The sequence below is a fragment of the Carcharodon carcharias genome, chromosome 14, assembly GCF_017639515.1.
Source record: "Carcharodon carcharias isolate sCarCar2 chromosome 14, sCarCar2.pri, whole genome shotgun sequence".
Classification (NCBI taxonomy): Eukaryota; Metazoa; Chordata; class Chondrichthyes; order Lamniformes; family Lamnidae; genus Carcharodon; species Carcharodon carcharias.
The window spans coordinates 125,545,121-125,569,961 of record NC_054480.1 but is presented as its reverse complement, the minus strand read 5'-3'; the positions used below and the strand labels follow the sequence as shown (position 1 = coordinate 125,569,961).

At 52.9% G+C, this 24,841-nt stretch overlaps 1 protein-coding gene across 2 annotated transcripts in view; it reads left to right on the top strand.

The window, feature by feature from the left end:
* Positions 1-24,841, top strand: part of tmem59l (transmembrane protein 59-like) — a 30,609-nt gene that overhangs the window by 3,215 nt on the left and 2,553 nt on the right. The window contains exons 3-8 of one of the 2 annotated variants that reach the window (XM_041205077.1): positions 4,653-4,747; positions 12,548-12,700; positions 14,863-14,992; positions 16,442-16,559; positions 18,968-19,085; positions 20,304-22,024. In XM_041205077.1, the coding sequence (XP_041061011.1) occupies positions 4,653-4,747; positions 12,548-12,700; positions 14,863-14,992; positions 16,442-16,559; positions 18,968-19,085; positions 20,304-20,450 (761 nt within the window). In that variant the 3' untranslated portion in view covers positions 20,451-22,024. Of the gene's footprint in view, positions 1-4,652; positions 4,748-12,547; positions 12,701-14,862; positions 14,993-16,441; positions 16,560-18,967; positions 19,086-20,303; positions 22,025-24,841 lie in introns of those variants that run through there. The other variant, XM_041205078.1, reaches the window with a different exon arrangement.

Sequence of the window (24,841 nt, the reverse complement as noted above, 5' to 3'; positions counted from 1 at the left end):
GACCAGAAACTGAACTGGACCAGTCATATAAACACTTTAGCTACAAGAGCAGGTCAGAAACTGGAAATCCTGTGGATATACTGTAACTCCTGACTCCCCAAAGCCTGTTCACCATCTACAAGGCACAAGTCAGGAGTGTGATGGAATACTCTCCACTTGCCTGGATGAGTGCAGCTCCAACAACACTCTAGAGGCTTGACACCATCCAGGACAAAGCAGCCCTGCTTGACTGGCACCATATTCACAAACATTCACTCCCTCCACCATGATGCACAGTAGCAGCAGTGTGTACCATCTACAAGATGCACTGCAGGAACTCACCAAGGCTCCTTAGACTGCACCTTCCAAACCCACTACCACTATCATCTAGAAGGACAAGGGCAGCAGATAGATGGGAACACCACCACCTGGAAGTTCCCCTCCAAGCCACTCACCATCCTGACTTGGAAATATTTTGCTGCTCCTTCACCGTCACTGGGTCAAAATCCTGGAACTCCCTCCCTAACAGCACTGTGGGTGTACCTACACCACATGGACTGCAGCAGTTCAAGAAAACAGCTCATCACCACCTTCTCAAGAGCAATTAGGGATGGGCAATAAATGCTGGCCTAGTCAGTGATGCCCACATCCCATGGAGGAATAAATAAAAAAAGACAGGCAAGAAAAGACCAGTTTGTGCATTAAGCCTGTTCCCATTCTCCATTATAGCCACAGCATCATGATTAAAACTCTTTCCTTCTCTTGACATGTCTGGCAAGTAATGAACAGGCCTGGCTGTGATGCCAGCAATGGTTCATTATCCTGCTGGCGCTTGCCAGTTAATTTCACGTGAAGAATCAGAGAATAATACAGCTCTGAAGGAGGCCATTCAGCCCACTGTATCTGTGCTGGCTTTTTAAAAGAGCTGTCCAATTAAAACTACAGGCTACAATAGACCTGGTATTGTGCAGTGAGATGGGAGTAATTAATGATCTCATAGTGAAGGTGGCCCTAAGTAGCAACGACCATAATATGATTGAATTTTACATTTATTTTGAGGGAGAGAGGAATGGGTCTGAGTCTAAGATTTTAAACTTAAATAAGGGCAATTATGAGGGCATGAAAGCTGAGTTGGCTAAAGTGAATTGGCAAATTAGGTTAAGGGATATGTCAATAGAGATGCAGTGGCTAATGTTTTAAGGGGACATCTCAGAATGCACAGAATAGATACATTTCAACGAGTAAGAAAAAGTCCAAGGGATGGACACACCATCCGTGGTTAACTAGAAAAGTTAAAGATAGTATCAAACTTAAAGAAACAGCATATAATTGTGCAAAGGTCTGTGGCTGGTCAGAAGATTGGTCAGAAGATTGGACAGAATATAAGGATCAGCAAAGAGTGACTAAAAGACTAATAAAGACGGAAAAATCAGAGTATGAGAGAAAGCTAGCCAGAAATATAAAAACAGATACTAAGAGTTTTTATAATATTTAGAAAGGAAGAGTTAACAAAGTGAGTGTTGGTCCTATAGAATGTGAGTCTGGAGAATTGATAATGGAAAACAAGGAGATAGCAGATGAATTGAACCGGTTGCATCAGTCTTCACTATAGAGGATACAAGTAACATCCCAGAAGCAGCTTTAAACCAAGTGGGGAAGGAAGTCAGGAAAATTAGTCACCAGAGAAGTCGTACTGAGTAAATTGTTGAAGCTGTGGGCTGACAAGAGCCCGGGTCCTTTGGACTTCATCCTAGGGTCTTAAAAAAAGTGTCTAGTGAGATAGTTGATGTATTGGTTTTAATTTTCCAAAACTCCCTAGATCTGGGGATGGTCCCATTAGATTGGAAGATAGCGAATGTGACTCCACTATTCAAAAAGGGAGAGAGACAGAAAGCGGGAAACTACTGGCCAGTTAGCTTAATATTTGTTATAGGAAAAATGTTCGAAGCTATTATTAAAGAAATTATAGCAGGGCCCTTGGGTAAGCTCAAGGTCATCAGGCAGAGTAAAGAAAATCATGTTTAACCAATTTTCTGGAGTCCTTTGAGGAATTAACATGCTGTGGATAAAGGGGAACCAGTGGATGTACTGTACTTAGAGTTCCAGAAGGCATTTGATAAAGTGCTACATCAAAGTTATTGTGGAAAATAAAAGCTCATGGTATAGTGGGTAACATATTAGCATAGATAGAAGATTGGCTGGCTAACAGGAAACAGAGAGTAGGCATAGGCATAAATGGGTCTTTTTCGGGTTGGCAAGATGTAACAAGTGGTGTGCCACAGGGATCCGTGCTGGGACCTCAATTGTTTATAATTTATATAAATGACTTGGATGGAAGGATTGAAGGGATGGTTGCCAAATTTGCTAATGTCACAAAGATAGGTAGGAAAGTAAGTTGTGAAGAGGACATAAGGAGCTTACAAAAAGATATAGATAGGTTAAGTGTGTGGGCAAAGATCTGGCAAATGGAATATAATGTGGGAAAATGTGAAATTGTCCATTTTGGCAGGAAGAATAAAAGAGAAGCATATTATCTAAATGGTGAGAGATTGCAGAGCTCTGAGGTGCAGAGGGACCTGGGTGTCCTAGTGCATGAATCACAATAGGCTAGTATACAGGTACAGCAAGTAATTAGGAAAGCTAATAGAATGTTATCATTTATTGAGAGGGAAATTGAATACAAAAGTTGGGAGGTTATGCTTCAGTTGTACAGGGCACTAGTGAGACCACATTTGGAGTACTGTATACACTGTTTGTCACCTTATTTAAGGAAGGAAGTGGTTCAGAGAAGGTTTACCAGATTAATACCTGGAATGGATGGGTTGTTTTATGAGGAAAGGCTGGACAGGCTAGGCTTGTATCTGCTGAAGTTTAGAAGAGTTAGAGGCGACTTGATTGAAACATATAAGATCCTGAGGGGTCTTGACAGGGTGGATGTGAAGAGGATGTTTCCTCTTGTGGAAAAATCTAGAACTAAGGGTTACTGTTTAAAAATAAGGGGTAGCCCCTTTCTAACAGAGATGAGACAAAATTATTTTTCTGAAGGTCGTGAGCCTTTGGAACTCTCTTCCTGAAAACGTGTTACAAGCAAAACCTTTGAATGTTTATAAGGCAGATAGATTCTTGGTAAGCAAGGGGGTGATAGGTTATCGAGGATAAGTGGGATGCAGAGCTTAGTTTACTATCAGAGCAGCGATTGTTTTATTAAATGGCGGAGCAGGCTTGAGGGGCTGAATGGCCTACTCCTGCTCCTTGTTCGTATAGCTACTCCCCAGCAACTTCCATGTAGCCCTGCAAGTTTTTCCTCTTCAAGTATTTATTCAATTTCATTTGGATCTGCTTTCAGGCAGCACATTCCAAAGCACAACAGCTCGCTGTGTAAAAATAAAAAAATTCTCCTCATCATCCCAATTTGCTTTCAGGCAGCGCATTCCAAATTACAACAGCTCACTGTGTAAAAAAAAAATCTCCTCATCATCACCCCCTGGTTCTCTTGCCGATTATCTTCAACCTCTGTGTCTCTGTTTATTGGCCCTCCTGCCACTAGAAACAGTCTCTCCTTATTTATTCTATCAAAATCCCTCATGATTTTGAACGCTTCTATCAAATCTCCCCTTAACTTTCCTTGCTCTAAAGGGAACAATCCCAGCTTCTCCAGTCTCTCCACATTAGTAAAGTCCCTCATCCCTAAGCCTCCTCTGCACCCTCTCCAAGACCTTTACATCATGCCCAAAGTGTGGTGCTCAGTATTGGATACAATAATCCAGCTGAGGCCTAAATCAGTATTTTATATTAAAAAAAACAGAAAAATTCTATAGATGCTGGAAATACTCAGCAGGTCTGGCAGCATCTGTGGAGAGAGGTATTTCAGGTCAATGACCCATCACCTTGAAGTTCTCCTCCTCTTTGACATGATTTCCGTTTGTGTCTTTCATCATGTTCACCTTCGTTGCTTACAGTTTCCCTTCTCATATTTGATCAGGTATCTACCAAAACTTATTTTCACAGCCACGTCTCCAGTCTCTGGATCCGACTTATTCCACATGGATTCTAACTGAAATTCTACCTTCCATGTTTCAGATCCACCATGATTACAGACATCTCCAAGATACTCTGTTTCTTGACCCAGTGTCCTCGCTGCAGCCTAACATCCAAACTCGTTGCCATGCGCTAGCACATGCGCACTCTTGACTGTTCTTTTCAGCAGTACCAACTCACTCAATTTCATCTGTCCTGGTCCAAAGTTTCATTTCATCCTTTGTCTCATCTGGTATCTTAATAGAAACATTTTTCCTTCCTTTCACCTGTGAAAGAACAAAAGCTTCAACAAGTCATGGAAACCAACCCTCCCCCTTCCCCAACCATTCTTCCAATCTCGCTCCTTGCCATGTTTTCACTCTTCACCTTCCCCTCTCTGATACTGAACAATCTGTTCTCAGCCACCACCTCAGCTTCATCCCCTTACAATGAATTTCAAGCTTGCCATGACACTGAGCTATTCTTCTGTCACTTTTCACTAACGTGTCCACTTCTTTGGCTTGGAGTCTTCACCCTGGAGCCTTTCTCCCAGCTTCCACCTGGAGCCTTCCACTCTGACAGGAAAATGGGGCTGGGGAAGGGGGCTGTGCCTTTTCTAAAGAAAGAGATTGAGTTGTGTGTTCTTGTGTTCACAGCATGTTTGGAGGCTTACACCCGGATGGAGGAGCAGTATGGCTGCAACACTGGCTGCAGGGATCAGTTCCTAGAGGCAGAGAAGAGACAGAAGCAGGTAACGACTGTCACAGGCAGCAACTGGAATGCAGACAAGGACAACTCGTGGTTTCTCTAAAGAACGTGTTGGGGCACATTCGACTGTCATGTGCAAAGGCGTGCTCAAAATGGGGAACAGTGGGTAGATATATTTGAGGTACTGAGGGAACAGATTTGAGGGACTGCGGGAGATGCAGTTCAGCCTGACTTGAAAGAAACACTAGCATTCCTTTCACCACCTCAGGACAACCCAAAGTGCTTTACAGCTTAAAAAAAAAATACTCTTTGAATATTAGTCTCTGTTTGTAAAGTAAGAAAATGTGGCAGCCAATTTGAACTGAGCTGTTCTTCTATCACCTTCGTCTCTGTGTTCATTTCTTTGGCCAGGATCCCACAAACAGCAATGTGATAGTGCTGTGGAATCTTTTATGTCCACCAGATTGAATGCCCCATTCAAAAGGCAGCATGACTGACAGTGCGGCGCTCCCTCAGGACTGGCCCCCCGACAGTGCGGCGCTCCCTCAGGACTGGCCCCCCGACAGTGCGGCGTTCCCTCAGGACTGGCCCCCCGACAGTGCGGCGCTCCCTCAGGACTGGCCCCCCGACAGTGCGGCGCTCCCTCAGGACTGGCCCCCCGACAGTGCGGCGCTCCCTCAGGACTGGCCCCCCGACAGTGCGGCGCTCCCTCAGGACTGGCCCCCCGACAGTGCGGCGCTCCCTCAGGACTGGCCCCCGACAGTGCGGCGCTCCCTCAGGACTGGCCCCCGACAGTGCGGCGCTCCCTCAGGACTGGCCCCCCGACAGTGCGGCGCTCCCTCAGGACTGGCCCCCCGACAGTGCGGCGCTCCCTCAGGACTGGCCCCCCGACAGTGCGGCGCTCCCTCAGGACTGGCCCCCCGACAGTGCGGCGCTCCCTCAGGACTGGCCCCCTGACAGTGCGGCGCTCCCTCAGGACTGGCCCCCCGACAGTGCGGCGCTCCCTCAGGACCGGCCCCCCGACAGTGCGGCGATCCCTCAGGACTGGCCCCCAGACAGTGCGGCGCTCCCTCAGGACTGGCCCCCCGACAGTGCGGCGCTCCCTCAGGACTGGCCCCCTGACAGTGCGGCGCTCCCTCAGGACTGGCCCCCCGACAGTGCGGCGCTCCCTCAGGACTGGCCCCCCGACAGTGCGGCGATCCCTCAGGACTGGCCCCCCGACAGTGCGGCGCTCCCTCAGGACTGGCCCCCCGACAGTGCGGCGCTCCCTCAGGACTGGCCCCCCGACAGTGCGGCGCTCCCTCAGGACTGGCCCCCTGACAGTGTGGCGCTCCCTCAGGACTGGCCCCCCGATATTGCGGCGCTCCTTCAGGACTGGCCCCCCGATATTGCGGCGCTCCCTCAGGACTGGCCCCCCGATATTGCGGCGCTCCTTCAGGACTGGCCCCCCGATATTGCGGCGCTCCCTCAGGACTGGCCCCCCGATATTGCGGCGCTCCTTCAGGACTGGCTCCCCCGACAGTGCGGCGCTCCCTCAGGACTGGCCCCCCGATATTGCGGCGCTCCTTCAGGACTGGCTCCCCCGACAGTGCGGCGCTCCCTCAGGACTGGCCCCCCGACAGTGCGGCGCTCCCTCAGGACTGGCCCCCCGACAGTGCGGCGCTCCCTCAGGACTGGCCCCCCGATATTGCGGCGCTCCCTCAGGACTGGCCCCCCGACAGTGCGGCGCTCCCTCAGGACTGGCCCCCTGACAGTGTGGCGCTCCCTCAGGACTGGCCCCCCGATATTGCGGCGCTCCTTCAGGACTGGCCCCCCGATATTGCGGCGCTCCCTCAGGACTGGCCCCCCGATATTGCGGCGCTCCTTCAGGACTGGCCCCCCGATATTGCGGCGCTCCCTCAGGACTGGCCCCCCGATATTGCGGCGCTCCTTCAGGACTGGCTCCCCCGACAGTGCGGCGCTCCCTCAGGACTGGCCCCCCGATATTGCGGCGCTCCTTCAGGACTGGCTCCCCCGACAGTGCGGCGCTCCCTCAGGACTGGCCCCCCGACAGTGCGGCGCTCCCTCAGGACTGGCTCCCCCGACAGTGCGGCGCTCCCTCAGGACTGGCCCCCCGACAGTGCGGCGCTCCCTCAGGACTGGCCCCCCGACAGTGCGGCGCTCCCTCAGGACTGGCCCCCCGACAGTGCGGCGCTCCCTCAGGACTGGCCCCCCGACAGTGCGGCGCTCCCTCTGGACCGGCCCCCCGACAGTGCGGCACTCCCTCAGGACTGGCCCCCCGACAGTGCGGCGCTCCCTCTGGACCGGCCCCCCGACAGTGCGGCGCTCCCTCAGGACTGGCCCCCCGACAGTGCGGCGCTCCCTCAGGACTGGCCCCCTGACAGTGCGGCGCTCCCTCAGGACTGGCCCCCCGACAGTGCGGCGCTCCCTCAGGACTGGCCCCCCGACAGTGCGGCGATCCCTCAGGACTGGCCCCCCGACAGTGCGGCGCTCCCTCAGGACTGGCCCCCCGACAGTGCGGCGCTCCCTCAGGACTGGCCCCCCGATATTGCGGCGCTCCCTCAGGACTGGCCCCCCGATATTGCGGCGCTCCCTCAGGACTGGCCCCCCGATATTGCGGCGCTCCTTCAGGACTGGCTCCCCCGACAGTGCGGCGCTCCCTCAGGACTGGCCCCCCGATATTGCGGCGCTCCTTCAGGACTGGCTCCCCCGACAGTGCGGCGCTCCCTCAGGACTGGCTCCCCCGACAGTGCGGCGCTCCCTCAGGACTGGCCCCCCGACAGTGCGGCGCTCCCTCAGGACTGGCCCCCCGACAGTGCGGCATTCCCTCAGGACTGGCTCCCCCGACAGTGCGGCGCTCCCTCAGGACTGGCCCCCCGACAGTGCGGCGCTCCCTCTGGACCGGCCCCCCGACAGTGCGGCACTCCCTCAGGACTGGCCCCCCGACAGTGCGGCGCTCCCTCTGGACCGGCCCCCCGACAGTGCGGCGCTCCCTCAGGACTGGCCCCCCGATATTGCGGCGCTCCTTCAGGACTGGCCCCCCGACCGTGCGGCGCTCCCTCTGGACCGGCCCCCCGACAGTGCGGCATTCCCTCAGGACTGGCCCCCCGACAGTGCGGCGCTCCCTCAGGACTGGCCCCCCGACAGTGCGGCGCTCCCTCAGGACCGGCCCCCCGACAGTGCGGAGATCCCTCAGGACTGGCCCCCCGACAGTGCGGCGCTCCCTCAGGACTGGCCCCCCGACAGTGCGGCGCTCCCTCAGGACTGGCCCCCCGACAGTGCGGTGCTCCCTCTGGACCGGCCCCCCGACAGTGCGGCGCTCCCTCTGGACCGGCCCCCCGACAGTGCGGCGCTCCCTCAGGACTGGCTCCCCCGACAGTGCGGCGCTCCCTCAGGACTGGCTCCCCCGACAGTGCGGTGCTCCCTCTGGACCGGCCCCCCGACAGTGCGGCGCTCCCTCAGGACTGGCTCCCCCGACAGTGCGGTGCTCCCTCAGGACTGGCCCCCCGACAGTGCGGTGCTCCCTCTGGACCGGCCCCCCGACAGTGCGGCGCTCCCTCTGGACCGGCCCCCCGACAGTGCGGCGCTCCCTCAGGACTGGCTCCCCCGACAGTGCGGCGCTCCCTCAGGACTGGCTCCCCCGACAGTGCGGTGCTCCCTCTGGACCGGCCCCCCGACAGTGCGGCGCTCCCTCAGGACTGGCCCCCCGACAGTGCAGCGCTCCCTCAGGACTGGCCCCCTGACAGTGCGGCGCTCCCTCAGGACTGGCCCCCCGACAGTGCGGCGCTCCCTCAGGACTGGCCCCCCGACAGTGCGGCGATCCCTCAGGACTGGCCCCCCGACAGTGCGGCGCTCCCTCAGGACTGGCCCCCCGACAGTGCGGCGCTCCCTCAGGACTGGCCCCCCGATATTGCGGCGCTCCCTCAGGACTGGCCCCCCGATATTGCGGCGCTCCCTCAGGACTGGCCCCCCGATATTGCGGCGCTCCTTCAGGACTGGCTCCCCCGACAGTGCGGCGCTCCCTCAGGACTGGCCCCCCGATATTGCGGCGCTCCTTCAGGACTGGCTCCCCCGACAGTGCGGCGCTCCCTCAGGACTGGCTCCCCCGACAGTGCGGCGCTCCCTCAGGACTGGCCCCCCGACAGTGCGGCGCTCCCTCAGGACTGGCCCCCCGACAGTGCGGCATTCCCTCAGGACTGGCTCCCCCGACAGTGCGGCGCTCCCTCAGGACTGGCCCCCCGACAGTGCGGCGCTCCCTCTGGACCGGCCCCCCGACAGTGCGGCACTCCCTCAGGACTGGCCCCCCGACAGTGCGGCGCTCCCTCTGGACCGGCCCCCCGACAGTGCGGCGCTCCCTCAGGACTGGCCCCCCGATATTGCGGCGCTCCTTCAGGACTGGCCCCCCGACCGTGCGGCGCTCCCTCTGGACCGGCCCCCCGACAGTGCGGCATTCCCTCAGGACTGGCCCCCCGACAGTGCGGCGCTCCCTCAGGACTGGCCCCCCGACAGTGCGGCGCTCCCTCAGGACCGGCCCCCCGACAGTGCGGCGATCCCTCAGGACTGGCCCCCCGACAGTGCGGCGCTCCCTCAGGACTGGCCCCCCGACAGTGCGGCGCTCCCTCAGGACTGGCCCCCCGACAGTGCGGTGCTCCCTCTGGACCGGCCCCCCGACAGTGCGGCGCTCCCTCTGGACCGGCCCCCCGACAGTGCGGCGCTCCCTCAGGACTGGCTCCCCCGACAGTGCGGCGCTCCCTCAGGACTGGCTCCCCCGACAGTGCGGCGCTCCCTCAGGACTGGCTCCCCCGACAGTGCGGCACTCCCTCAGGACTGGCCCCCCGACAGTGCGGCGCTCCCTCAGGACTGGCCCCCCGACAGTGCGGCATTCCCTCAGGACTGGCTCCCCCGACAGTGCGGCGCTCCCTCAGGACTGGCCCCCCGACAGTGCGGCGCTCCCTCTGGACCGGCCCCCCGACAGTGCGGCACTCCCTCAGGACTGGCCCCCCGACAGTGCGGCATTCCCTCAGGACTGGCTCCCCCGACAGTGCGGCGCTCCCTCAGGACTGGCCCCCCGACAGTGCGGCGCTCCCTCTGGACCGGCCCCCCGACAGTGCGGCGATCCCTCAGGACTGGCCCCCCGACAGTGCGGCGCTCCCTCAGGACTGGCCCCCCGACAGTGCGGCGCTCCCTCAGGACCGGCCCCCCGACAGTGCGGCGCTCCCTCAGGACTGGCCCCCCGACAGTGCGGCGCTCCCTCAGGACTGGCCCCCCGACAGTGCGGCATTCCCTCAGGACTGGCTCCCCCGACAGTGCGGCGCTCCCTCAGGACTGGCCCCCCGACAGTGCGGCGCTCCCTCTGGACCGGCCCCCCGACAGTGCGGCACTCCCTCAGGACTGGCCCCCCGACAGTGCGGCGCTCCCTCAGGACTGGCTCCCCCGACAGTGCGGCGCTCCCTCAGGACTGGCCCCCCGACAGTGCGGCGCTCCCTCAGGACCGGCCCCCCGACAGTGCGGCGATCCCTCAGGACTGGCCCCCCGACAGTGCGGCGCTCCCTCAGGACTGGCCCCCCGACAGTGCGGCGCTCCTTCAGGACTGGCTCCCCCGACAGTGCGGCGCTCCCTCAGGACTGGCTCCCCCGACAGTGCGGCGCTCCCTCTGGACCGGCCCCCCGACAGTGCGGCGATCCCTCAGGACTGGCTCCCCCGACAGTGCGGCGCTCCCTCAGGACTGGCTCCCCCGACAGTGCGGCGCTCCCTCAGGACTGGCTCCCCCGACAGTGCGGCGCTCCCTCAGGACTGGCTCCCCCGACAGTGCGGCGCTCCCTCAGGACTGGCTCCCCCGACAGTGCGGCGCTCCCTCAGGACTGGCTCCCCTGACAGTGCGGTGCTCCCTCAGGACTGGCTCCCCCGACAGTGCGGCGCTCCCTCAGGACTGGCTCCCCCGACAGTGCGGTGCTCCCTCTGGACCGGCCCCCCGACAGTGCGGTGCTCCCTCAGGACTGGCTCCCCCGACAGTGCGGCGCTCCCTCAGGACTGCAATGGGAATGTCAGTTTGGGTTCTGGGCTCAATTCTCTGGAGTAGGTTATGAAACCATGACTTTCTTTGCTCCTATTCCTGTAAGTGGACTTCCCAGTCTGTTATATCCCTGGCCGTTCTTTCAATTTGCTTGGTTTTCTTTGCAGGTGCGAGCTGCAGAGTTTTCAGTGTGGGGAGTCACTGTTGCAGCTCTGTGGTAAACTGTCGAGCTGCAAGAAATCACAATCCCTGAGCTGTATGACTGCACCTATAGAGCCATGGGCGATGGTTCAGATCTCTGGGTGTTGCTCAGGAGGCTGTTTGTTTGATAGATAGATCAGTTATGTTTTTTTTTTTGAAAGATGCTGATCCAGCCATCAGACTTTTCCCCTAGAGCCTTTGGCTCGCTCGCTCTCTGCTGCTCAGGATATCAATCAGGTACAGTCAGGAGAGGAATTCTTATGAAGCCTGTGCTGCAGGGCAGTCCCATTCCACCCCTCCCCCCTCCCCCCCGCTCTCCCCTCCCTTCTCCTACACCCTGAAAGACAATGCTAAGGTCTGATGTTATGTGTCAGCTGTGGCTCAGTGGGTGGCGCTCTTACATCTGAGTCAGTAGGTTCTGGGTTCAATTCCCACTCCAGTGGTTAGAGCACATCAATTTTCTGTGGCCTCGTTCTCTCCCTATCTCCATAACCAACTCCAACCCTATGAAATCTCTGTGTTCCTCTAATTCTGGCCTCTTACACATTCCCAATTTTAATCACTCCACCATTGGCAGTTTTACCTTCAGCTGCCTAGGCTCTATGCTCTGGAATTCCATCCAATAACCTCTCCACCCCTTTCTCCTCCTTTAATATGCTCCTTAAAATCGACTTTGACCCTATCCTAAAATCTATTCACATGACTTGGTGTTGAATTATGTTTGATAACTGCCCCTGTGAAGCCCTTTGAGGCATTTTTAAATGTTAAAGATGCTAAATTTGATGTCATCTGTGCCCTAACTTCCACCAAGGCCTCGTGGTCCATTAGCCCTGTGCTCGCTGACCGACCTTGGCTCCTGGTTAAGAATTCCTTGATTTTTAAAATTCTGATCTTTGTGTTCAAATCCCTGCATGATTTTGCCCTGCCCTATCTCTGTATTGTCATCCAACCCCACAACTCTGAGGTCTCTGTGTTGCTCCAATTCCGGCCTCTTGTGCATCCCCGGTTTTCATCATTCCACCATTGGCGGCCATGCTCTGGAGTTCCCTTGTTTAAGAAAGGGGAGTGGAAATCTGTACCCGTTCCCCTAAAAGCTTGGGTGCCAGGGGTCAATTAAAAATATCAAGACTGAAACTGAAAGGAGTTTATTAGGTAAGAATATTGAGGGTTACAGAACCAAGGCGGGTAGATTGAGTTGAGATACAGATCAGCCATGATGTAATTAAATGGTGCAACAGACTCAATGGGCTGAATGGCCACCTCCTGTTTCTATAGGTTACATTGTTGCCTTCCACTGTTTTTCATATCTGAAGTTTTGGACAGCAGACTGTTCAACTTCAGGTGGCATCACTGCTAAGTTTGTCCTGTTTTAACCTCAAACCCTCTGACAAGGAGCGACAAGATGCATTCCTGATTTGGAACCTTGGTCACCAAGGGGACTGAGGCCAGTTGAAGCACTTCCTACTCTGCCAGTCTTGTGATTAGCACAGGCTGGGACAGCTTGTCTGTCTAGCTTAGTACTGGGCAGGTGCATTGACACGCTAAACCATGAGGCTGTTCTGAAAGGATTCTTATGTTAAGTTGAGAATAGATTTTTATGGAAGAAGTCACTCCCTGTGTCTCTTGTAGCTCCTGACGACACCCCCTGAAGCTCCGTCACTCTCCATCTTTGACTATGTATCCACCCTGTGCAGTGACATTGTCAGCTCAGCTCAGAGTTTCATCTCCTCTACCTGGACCTTCTACCTGCAAGCTGATGATGGCAAGGTTGTCATCTTTCAGGTAAAGCAAACACTGCACTTATCTCTGTCGCTCGCTCCGCCCCTCTGTGTCGCTCGCTCTGCCCCTCTGTGTCGCTCGCTCTGCCCCTCTGTGTCGCTCGCTCTGCCCCTCTCTGCCTCTCTGTCCCACTGTTACTCAGCCTTTATCAAACACTCAAAGAACAAAGAACAGTACAGCACAGGAACAGGCCCTTCGGCCCTCCAAGCCTGCGCCAATCATATTGACTGTCAACTAAAATATTTTGCACTTCCCCCTATTCCCATCCTATTCATGTATTTGTCAAGCTGCCTCTTAAACACCACTATTGTACCTACTTCCACCACCTCCTCTGGCAGCGAATTCCAGACATGCACTACCCTCCGCGTAAAAAACTTGCCCCGCACATCTCCTCTATAGTTTTCTCCTCTCACCTTAAATCTATGTACCCTAGTAATTAACTCTACCACCCTGGGAAAAAGCTTCTGACTATCTACTCTGTCCATGCCACTCATAATTTTGTAAACTTCTATCAAGTCGCCCCTCAATCTCTATCGCTCTAGTGAGAACAATCCAAGTTTCTCCAACCTCTCCTCATAGCTAATAACCTCCAGACCAGGCAGCATTCTGGTAAAACTCCTATGCACCCTCTCCAATGCCTCCATATCCTTCTGGTAATGTGGCGACCAGAATTGCACGCAATATTCCAAGTGTGGTCTAACCAAGGTTCTATACAGCTGCAGCATGACTTCCCAGCTTTTATACTCAATGCCCCTGCCAATGAAGGCAAGCATGCCATATGCCTTCCTGACCACCTTATCCACCTGCGTTGTCACTTTCAGTGACCTGTGGACCTGTACACCCAGATCCCTCTGCCCGTCGATGCACTTAAGGGTTCTGCCATTTACTGTATAATTCCTGCCTGTATTAGACCTTCCAAAATGCATTACCTCGCATTTATCCAGATTAAACTCCATCTGCCATTTCTCCGCTCAAGTCTCCAACTGATCTATATCCCGTTGTATCTCTGTCACTTGAAATTTCTATCTCTCTCTCTCTTGCTGTCCATCGTTTTGACTTTCTCTATCTCTCTCTTTGTTTTCTGCCTCTATCTCTTTCTCTATTCATTCACGGGATGTGGGCTTCGCTGGCTGGGCCAGCATTTATTGCCCATCCCTAGTTGCCCTTGAGAAGGTGGTGGTGAGCTGCCTTCTTGAACTGCTGCAGTCCCTGTGGTGTAGGTACAGCCACAGTGCTGTTAGAGAGGGAGTTTCAGGATTTCAACCCAGCGACAGTGAAGGAACGGCGATATATTTCCAAGTCAGGATGGTGAGTGACTTGGAAGGGAACTTGCAGGTGGTGGTGTTCCCATGTATCTGCTGCCCTTATCTTCTAGATGGTAGTGGTCATGGGCTTGGAAGATGCTGTCTAAGGAGCCTTGGTGAATTCCTGTAGTGCATCTTGTAGATGGTACACACTGCTGCTGCTGTGCGTTGGTGGTGGAGGCAGGGAATGTTTGTGGGCATGGTGCCAATCAAGCGGGCTGCTTTGTCCTGGACAGTGTCAAGCTTCTTGAGTGTTGTGAGAGCTGCACTCATCCAGGCAAGTGGAGAGTATTCTATCACACTCCTGACTTGTGTCTTGTAGGTGGTGGACAGGTTTTGGAGAGTCAGGAGGCGAGTTACTTGTCGCATGATTCCTAGCCTTTGACCTGCTCTTGTAGCCACAGTATTTATATGGCTAGTCCAGTTCAGTTTCTGGTCAATGGTAACTCCCAGAATGTTGATAGTGGGGGTTCAGCGATGGTAATGCCATTGAACATCAAGGGGCGATGATTAGATTATCTCTTGTTGGAAATAGTTGTTGCCTGACACTTGTGTAGCGCAAACGTTACTTGCCACTTGTCAGCCCAAGGCTGGATATTGTTCAGGTCTTGCTGCATTTGGATACGGACTGTTTCCATATCTGAGGAGTCGCAAATGGTGCTGAACCCTCCACTTTCTGAAACCCCTTCCCACCCTTACTCCTAAACCCACTTCCCCCTTCCCCCCCCCACCTTCTTTCCCCTGTATCTCTCCCTTCTCTATCCGTCCCTCTCACCCTTCTTCCCCTTCTCCCTGCCCCTCATCCTTCCCTTTCCTCTTCACTTCTGCCTTTCTTTAATATCTGTTTTCCTGCCCCATTAGGCTCACCCAGAAATGGAGTTCCCTCCTCCGGGGTTACAAGCCATGCAATCCAACATGGGGGAGATTCCTCGGGAATGGATTCCCAGCAGCCACAAGGAACTGGTGCCTGGAACGCTGAAACCACAAACAGGTGAGCTAGCGAGGCTGTGGGGACAACATTCTGGAACATTCTGTCCTATGAGGTAAAGTGATTTATTTTGGTAGGAAGAACATGGAGAGACAATATAAACTAAAAGGTGCAAATCTAAACGGGGTGCACGAGCAGAGGGACCTGGGGTATATGTAAACAAATCATTGAAGGTGGCAGGACAGGTCGAGACAGAATGTTAATAAATCAGTCAGTACCCTGGGCTTTATTAATAGGGGGTTAGAGTACAAGACCAAGGAGATTATGTTGAACTTGTATAAGATATTAGCACAACCTCAGGTAGAGCATTGTGTACAGTTCTCGGCGCCACACTTTAAGAAGGATGTGAAGCATTAGAGACCGTGCAGAAAAGGTTCACAAGAATGGTTGCAGGGATGAGGAACTTCTTTATGAAGGTAGATTGGAGTAAGCAAGATAAAGCTGCCAACTTGATAGGCACCCCATCCACAAACATACACTCCCTCCACCACCAGCACACAGCAGCAGCAGTGTGTGCCATCTACAAGATGCGCTGCAAGAATTTACCAAGGCTCCTTAGACAGTACCTTCCAAACTCATGATCGCTATCACCTAGAAGGACAAGGGGCAGCAGACACATGGGAACACCACCAGCTGGAAGTTCCCCTCCAAGTCACTCACCATCCTGACTTGGAAATATATTGCCATTCCTTCACTGTCCTTATTTAAGTTTAAAATACTAGTCTTGGTCACACTCATTTCTCCCACGTGTAAAATTTAGCCATATAATGATCATTGCTGCCTAAGGGTGCCTTCATTAGGAGGTTATAAGAACTTAAGAGCTAGGAGCAGGAGTAGGCAATTCAGCCCCTTGAGCCTGCCCCGCCATTCATTACTATCATGGCTGATCTCATTTCGGCCTCAACTCCAACTTCCCGCCCTCTCCCCATAACCTTTCAACCCGTTACTAATTAAAAATCTGTCTATCTCCTCCTTAAATTTATTCAGGGTTCCGGCATCCACTGCACTCTGAGGTAGTGAATTCCACAGATTCACGACCCTTTGGGAAAAGTAATTCCTCCTCATCTCTGATCTAAATCTACCACCCCTTAGCTTAAAACTATGTCCTTTCATTCTAGAATGCCCCACAAGGGGAAACATCCGCTCCACGCCTACTTTGTCTATCCCCTTTAGCATCTTATATACCTCAATTAGATCTCCTCTCATCCTTCTAAATTCGAGAGAGTATAGGCCTAAATTGTTCAATCTCTCCTCATAAGGCAAGCCCCGCATCAAGGCAGAGTGAGACACAATTGAGAACTCTGATTATTCCTCCGCAGGTCTGCACTGAGCTGTACCCTACCTGGGCTTGTCCGATGGCTTTGGTTCCATTATAGATATCTACCCTCTCTAACCCACAGGCACTAACTGGGAGTGTAGACCCTGCCTCAGAATGTTTCTCATTCCTTGCAGATGAGCATCAAGGTGCAGAGAAGAGAATGAGTGGGAGACCAGACCCTGTGTTCAAACAGGCACTTGCGCATCGAGAAGGATTGCAGTCTCAGCACGACTTCCTGGGCTGCATGTCAAGGTACGAGAGCTCACTGCAAGACCCAACATTGCCGGGGCTCTGACCCAAGTTTAAGGATTTCATAACCACACAACTGACAAACCCGCATGGGTAGCATAGCTGTCCAATATGGAGAACACACTCTCTTTTCTCTCACCCACCCCCAGCCCCTGGCCCATCTGGTCCAGGTATCGTAACGCAGACCCGTCTGGTCCGGGTATCGTAACGCTGACCCCTCTGGTCCGGGTATCGTAACGCTGACCCGTCTGGTCCGGGTATCGTGACGCTGACCCGTCTGGTCCGGGTATCGTGACGCTGACCCGTCTGGTCCGGGTATCGTGACGCTGACCCGTCTGGTCCGGGTATCGTGACGCTGACCCGTCTGGTCCGGGTATCGTGACGCTGACCCGTCTGGTCCGGGTATCGTGACGCTGACCCGTCTGGTCCGGGTATCGTGACGCTGACCCGTCTGGTCCGGGTATCGTGACGCTGACCCGTCTGGTCCGGGTATCGTGACGCTGACCCGTCTGGTCCGGGTATCGTGACGCTGACCCGTCTGGTCCGGGTATCGTGACGCTGACCCGTCTGGTCCGGGTATCGTAACGCTGACCCGTCTGGTCCGGGTATCGTAATGCCAGTCCATCTGGTCCTCGTATCACAAAGTCAGCCCATTTACCTCTTTTCAGGACCAAGTTCGTTAGATGGTCATTAGATTGTGCGATGAAGTTTGGGGGGCAAACGGGCAACTGGACCAAACCCTGCTTGGACAATGGAGTGGAGGGGAGGAGCATTGGCCCGAGCATCTGGAGTGAAACCTGTCTTTAGGTTTGGGACATTTGCTTTCTCTGGACTGCTTCGGGAGGCATCCCCACCCCCCAACCCCCCAACAACCACACACCCCCACACACACCACCACCCCCCCACCCCCGACAACCCCCACACCGCCAAGGGGGTGTGAGCTGACTGCCGTGAAGCAGTGTCTCTAACAGCCTCTCACAGATCCCACCATCGCCTCCTGACACTGGCCAACTGCGATGTCACAGGCTCTGGGGAGTGTATGAGAGAAAAATGTACAGTTTACAGCCTCGAACTCTCCTCAGGGGGCATCACTGGCTGCAGCACATGCTGGGAATTCCGGCATGGGCATTTAGTGAGCCCCAGGAGATTCCTGCTTCATTCCCTGTGGAAATTCCTGATCCAATTCCCACTTGCTGCAGCATCTCATTTGTAAAATTTGCTCTTTAGCAGCTTAGGATTCTTTCAGAAACACCTTAAATAAACAATCCCACAAACAGCAATAAGGTGAGTGAGTAGATAATCTGTTTCAGTGATGTTGGTTGAGGGATAAATATTGCTTTGACAGACAGAACTCTCCTGTTCTTCCTAGAAATAGTGGCCATGGGATCTTTTATTTTCAGCTGAGAGGACAGATATTACCTTGGTTTAATGTCTTATCCAAAAGATGGCAACTCTAACAGCGCAGCTTTCCCTCAACACTGACCCTCCCTCAGCGCAGCTTCCCCTCAGCACTGAACTACCGGCAGCACAGCTTTCCCTCAGCACTGACCCTCCCTCGGTGCAGCACTCCCTCGGCACTGACCCTCTGGTAGTGCAGCGTTCCCTCGGCACTGGCCCTCCGGCGATGCAGCTTTCCCTCGGCACTGGCCCTCCGGCGGTGCAGCGTCCCCTCGGCACTGGCCCTCCGGCGGTGCAGCGTCCCCTCGGCACTGGCCCTCCGGCGGTGCAGCGTCCCCTCGGCACTGGCCCTCCGGCGGTGCAGCGTCCCCTCGGCACTGGCCCTCCGGCGGTGCAGCGTCCCCTCGGCACTGGCCCTCCGGCGGTGCAGTGATCCCTCGGCACTGGCCCTCCGGCGGTGCAGTGATCCCTCGGCACTGGCCCTCCGGCGGTGCAGTGATCCCTCGGCACTGGCCCTCCGGCGGTGCAGTGATCCCTCGGCACTGGCCCTCCGGCGGTGCAGTGATCCCTCGGCACTGGCCCTCCGGCGGTGCAGTGATCCCTCGGCACTGGCCCTCCGGCGGTGCAGTGATCCCTCGGCACTGGCCCTCCGGCGGTGCAGTGATCCCTCGGCACTGGCCCTCTGGCGGTGCAGTGATCCCTCGGCACTGGCCCTCTGGCGGTGCAGCGTTCCCTCGGCACTGGCCCTCCAGCAGTGCAGCGTTCCCTCGGCACTGGCCCTCCAGCACACCAGCGTTCCTTCGGCACTCGCCCTCCGGCGCACCAGCTTTCCATTGGTGCTTTGCGAGTTGTGTCAGCCTGAATTATGGCTCAAGTCTCTGGAGTGAAGCTTCTGACTCGGAGATTTGGCTGGCCTGTATAGATGATTCTTCCTCTCTTAGCTGTGGATGGGTTGGAGCTTAGTTTGTCCTCGCTACAGCCTATGTGACCTGCCCTGTATCTTCCTATCTCAGGCGCTCCGGCCTCCCACGTTGGATCCTGGCAGCTTGCTTGGTGCTGTCCATCTTGGTGATGTTGTGGCTAAGTTGTGCCAGTTTGGTAACTGCCCCAGAGCAACACGTGAAGTCACAGGTGAGTTGCACAGAATTCACAGCACAGAAACAGGCCATTCGGCCCATCTTGCCTATGCTGGCATTTATGCTCCATTTGAGCTTCCTCCCATCATCCATATCTCACCCTATCAGCGTATCCTTCTGTCCCTTTCTACCTCATGTGTTTATCTAGTTTATTCTTACATACCAATGCTATTTGTCTCAGCCACTCCCTGTGATAGAGAGCTCTACATTCTCATCATTCCCTGAGTAAAGAAGTTTCTCTTTAATTCCCTGTTTGATTTATTAGTGACTACCTTATACTGATGCCCCTAGTTCTGGTCTTGCCCCATGAATGGAAACATTGGGCGGAATTGTCCACAAATCACAATTGTGGCCGTTGGGTAAAATGACTTTTTTCACATCTGCTCCTGCACTTAGTGCAAATCTGGGACAATTTCACACATTGTCTCGATGTTTACCCTATCAGATCCTTTCATAATCTTAAAGACTTTTATCCAGTTGCCCTATGGTCATCTCTTAGAGAAGGGAGCTTCGGCCTGGCGTTTCCTGATAGTTATAATCACTCAGTTCTGGTACCTGCTAGATAAATCTCTGTTGTACCTTCTCTACATCACTATTATAATCTAAAGGCCGGAGCAGTTCACAAAAGGAATATTTCTATATTGAAGTGGGAGATGTGGATTATACCTAATTACTGACCCAACACAGTCCCTTCTGTTCCGGGAGACACTGGATATATTTTACAAATTACTCAACTATCTTATTTATAGTTTTATAAACCAATGTAACTATGAATTGAAGATCTATCAGACAGACTTCGGGATGTTCCTACTGTAAAACATCAATTCACACAACAAGGAAATAACTCTAAACCTGTCCTGGGAGTGTTTGATGGTGACAGTGTACAGGGAGCTTTACTCTGTATCTAACCCTGTTCTGTACCTGCCCTGGGAGAGTTTGATGGGGACAGTGTAGAGGGAGCTTTACTCTGTGTCTAACCCCGTGCTGTACCTGTCCTGGGAGTGTTTGATGGGGATAGTGTAGAGGGAGCTTTACTCTGTATCTAACCCTGTGCTGTATCTGCCCTGGGAGTATTTAATGGGGACAGTGTAGAGGGAGCTTTACTCTGTTTCTAACCCCCTGCTGTACCTCGCTGGGAATAATTGATGGGGCATTGTCATTTTTTTCCTCTGAGTGTTCTGTTTGCCTATCACTCTCTCTTATTGACTTGCAGCCTCTGAGCATTAATGGTGATCAGGAGGGTATGGAGAAGAGCCCTTCATATGGATTGACCCCCCTCATCGCTGTGTCATTGAGGGAGCATGAGGAGGACGTGGGGCCTCTGCCTGTGAAAGTGGATCTGAGTAAAACCCTCATCTAGAACTTTCTGCTTTCCAGATTAAAGAGACAGTCCTGCCCTAGCTTGCTCAAGTTCAAAACAAAACTGAGAAATATTGACATGATTTCCCCCAAATCCCCCCTTTATATTCAGGACTGTCAACCAGTGAAAGAATCTCCTGGATTACACTTTCTAGAATCTAACAGGGCATTGAAAATCTTTAGACACCACATTAAAATCCAACTTCCCAGGATCCCAAAGTCCTAATTCTTTATCTTGAGTCCTAGAGGAGGAGTTTACAGGATTCTGGGATGATTTCAGATCCCTCTGGACCTAATTGTGATCTGACCTGACTACTTGTTCTCAGTGACATGGATTCTGTTACGGTGCTCCTTGTTTGACCTTTGATCATTGTGACTGTGACAGTGTGTGTTTAGGTGAGGGGGATCTGAGTCAAGTCTCCCTCTTGGAGGCAGTGCAGGGATTCCTGGGGTTGGAGCATGTGGAGGGGAGGGAGGATCCATTAGATTCTGGATGATGGAGAGGGGCTGATGGATTTGGACTAATGGACAGAATATTATGAGCTACACAGATGGATTTAGAATTGTGTGTTGAGATGAGTATATGAGTATTGATATAAAACTGTAGAATAAATTGCTTTTTAGGAGGGGCCATGTGTTGGTGGGAAAATGTTGGGTGAGGGACCAAACCCCAGTTCCCTTTGGGATTTGACTGTGGGGAATTTTCTGCTTCATTTCCATTCGATTGGGCAAGGGTCAAATCAATTGGCCTTTCTGCTCACCTGGAAGTGTTTCATTACTCCCTGCTCTCCCCCACGCAACAATTACTTTGCAGATGTTAGACAGAAGTACAGGATGGCTGTCAAGTTTCTGTAACTAGGGGAGGAAAGAAACGTAGGAAGAAATTGAACTTTGTGAATGGCTGCCCCTAGTGGAAGAGTTAGTTCAGCAGCAGCTCCTGAGGGAGCCAATTTTATTTGTTTGAGTCTTTCACTCCCTCAGATGAATTGTATGTTGCCTCTGGTTCGTGCCACATACAAGGACAATCACTGATGAACAGAGTGTGCATCACTAATCTCATTTCCTGATGTTTTAGGGACTGTTGCTGCCTTTTGGGTTCCATGAGAAGGAGAACCTTCCAGCACATCAGCAAAGTGATCACTCATCACGTGTGGCCCATGAGCATCAGCAAGCTATTCAACTGTGAAGGGCTTTGCTCATGAGCCAATTTCTAATTTAGAAGGAGTTAAGAGGCAGCCACAATCCATGTACACATTCCACTGTGTAATGATCAGCATAAGAGCCCTGATCAATTTTCTTCTCTTCTTTGCTGTGCCCTAACTGAAACTGGCTTAATTCAGCATTGATCAGAGCTGGAACCTGAGAACTTTGTACTCTGTGTAATTCAGTACCTCACTGGGCATTGCAGTCACTCATTGAGCCATCTTGGCACTCCTGATGTACAATATTTAGAAATGAACCAGTTGTCCCATCATTCACTGGGTCCCTTGGGTTTCCTCCCCATTTAACTTTTAACTTAATTTATTGTAAAGTTCTTAAACTGCCTGGAACTTACATAAAGACTCACTTGCTGCTTTTTTTGTGGTCTCTCTTTTGCACTCCGCTCTCACTCTCGTTTTCTCCCATTATCAAATAAAATTTGACATTGAGCTACATAACGCGATATTAGGTCAGTTGACCAAAAACCTGGTCAAGGACAGAGGTTTTAAGGAGTGTCTTAAAGGAGAAAAGAGAGGTGGAGAAGTTTAGAGAGGGAATTCCAGAGTTAGGGCCATAGCAGCTGAAGGCGAGGCCACTGAGAGCGGAGCGATTAAAACCAAGGATGCTCAAGGGGCAAGAATTGGAGCAGTGTAGATGTCTTGGAGGGTTGTGGGACTGGAGGAGATTTCAGAGATAGGGAAAGGCCAGGCCATGGAGAGATTTGAAAACAAGGATGAGAATTTTAAAATCGAGGTCCTGCTTAACTGGCAACCAAGGTAGCTCCGCAAGCCCTTTTCACACTTTTTGTCTTAGTTGCTTTGTTTCTATTGCTCTTTATTTCTCACAGCTGCCTGTCTCTGTTTCTCTATCTCGCACTCACACCCTCATTTTCTAGTAATACAGTGATTGCCAGTGTAGTAATACTAGGTGTGACATTATTCATAGGGTATTATTACTACTAGAAAGAAAAAACGAACTGATATTTATTTAATGTCTTTCATGACCTCAGCACATCTCAAAGTGTCTTACAGCTAAACTGCAAAACCACAATTATAAGTTTTGGTTGAGGGATAAATGTTGGCCACCACTGGGAGAGCTCACTTGCTCTTTTTTGAGTAGCTGTGGGATTATTTGTGTGTACCGGAGAGGACAGACGGGTCTCAGTTTCATGCCTCATTTGAAAGGCAGCACATATGACAGTGCAGCGCTCCCTCAGCGCTGGCCCTCCGGCAGTGCAGCGCTCCCTCAGCACTGACCCTCTGGCAGTGCAGCACTCCCTCAGCGCTGACCCTCCGGCAGTGCAGCGCTCCCTCAGCGCTGGCCCTCCATGTACTTAAGGATCTGGAGCGGGGCTTGAAACTACAAACCTCCAGCTTTTTAAAATATTTTAAAATTTATTTGCTCACAGGATGTGGGCGTCACTGGCTGGGCCAGTATTTATTGTCCATCCCTAATTGCCCTTGGGAAGTTGGTGGTGAGCTGCCTTCTTGAACTGCTGCAGTCCATGTGGTGTAGGTACACCTACAGTGCTGTTAGAGAGGGAGTTCCAGGACTTTGACCCAGCGACAATGAAGGAACGGCGCTTTATTTCCAAGTCAGGATGGTGAGTGGCTTGGAGAGGAATTTGCAGATGGTGGTGTTCCCATGTGTCTGCTGCCCTTGTCCTTCTAGGTAGTTGAAGTCGTGGGTTTGGAAGGTGCTGTTTAGGGAGTCTTGGTGAGTTGCTACAGTGCATCTTTTAGATGGTACACACAGCTGCTACTGTGCATCAGTGGTGGAGGGAGTGAATGTTTGTGGATGGGGTGCCAATCAAGCGGGCTGCTTTGTCCTGGATGGTGTCAATCTTCTTGTGCTGTTGGAGTAGGACTTAGCCAGGCAAGTGGGGAGTATTCCATCACATTCCTGACATGTGCCTTGTAGATGGTGGCTTTAGGGAGTCAGGAGGTGAGTTATTCTTGGCAGAATTCCCAGCCTCTGACCTGCTGTTGCCCACAGTATTTATATAGTTCAGTCTCTGGTCAATGGTCGCTGCCAGGATATTGATGCTGGGGGATTCAGCGATAGTAATGTCATTGAATGTCATGGGGAGATGGTCATTGCCTGACACTTGTGTGGCATGAGTGTTACTTGCCACTTGTTAGCCCAAACCTGGATATTGTCCAGGTCGTGCTGCATTTGGACATGGACTGCTTCAGTATCTGAGGAGTTACGAATGGTGCTAAACATTGTGCAATCATCAGTGAACATCCCCACTTCTGACCATATGATGGAGGTAAGGTCATTGATAAAGCAGCTAAAGATGTTTGGGCCTAGGATACTAGCCTGAGGGATTCCTGCAGCAATGTCCCCGGAATGAGAAAATTGACCTCAACAACCTGTGCTAGGTATGACTTCAACCAGTGGAGAGTTTCCTCCCCGATTCCTATTGACTCCAGTTTTGCTTGGGCTCCTTGATGCCACACTTGGTCAAATGCTGCCTTGATGTCAAGAGCAGTCACTCTCACCTCATCTCTGGAGTTCAGCTCTTTGGTCCATATTTGGACCAAGGCTGTAATGAGGTCAGGAGCTGAGTGGCCCTAGCGGAACCCAAACTGGGTGTCAGTGAGCAGGTTATTCTTACTCCCCATTTTTGCAATCTGTTTTGTTTTCTTTCTCTTTTTTTTCTCCCTTTCTCTTTGGTTCCCCTAAGTAAAGTACTTTAATTGAATGAGAACAGAACTTCCAACTTGACTGTTGGATTAAAGATGTAGATCCATTTTGCTGCCTTGAGAAGAGCAGCATAAATAGTTAGAAAGACAAAGCTGAAGTAATGAAAATGCTTGGGAAGAAGAGATGACTTTGATTCCTAAACCTCTCCAGCACTGGGAGATTTTCTCCAGCCAGGTCTGGAATCTGAGGGACATAATCCATGCCTCAAATACTTGCTGGTGAATTAATTGCTCCCCGTCTTCTCTCAGCGTTGTGCATATTCTGACATTGAAGGCTTTGGGCTACAGACCAACCCAAGTCAATCCGAGGTTTGAGGACACATTGGGGAAAAACCCTTTTCCTTTTCGAAGCCCTCTCCCTGAAGGCAATGACTTTTGCTGGGGTAAAGTTTACCCTCTTGCAAGCAGCATTCTTTCTGTTTAAGGAGGATGCTTGAATGTAGGGGAGGAAGCATCACACCCGTGTTGGATCCTGTCCTCAACT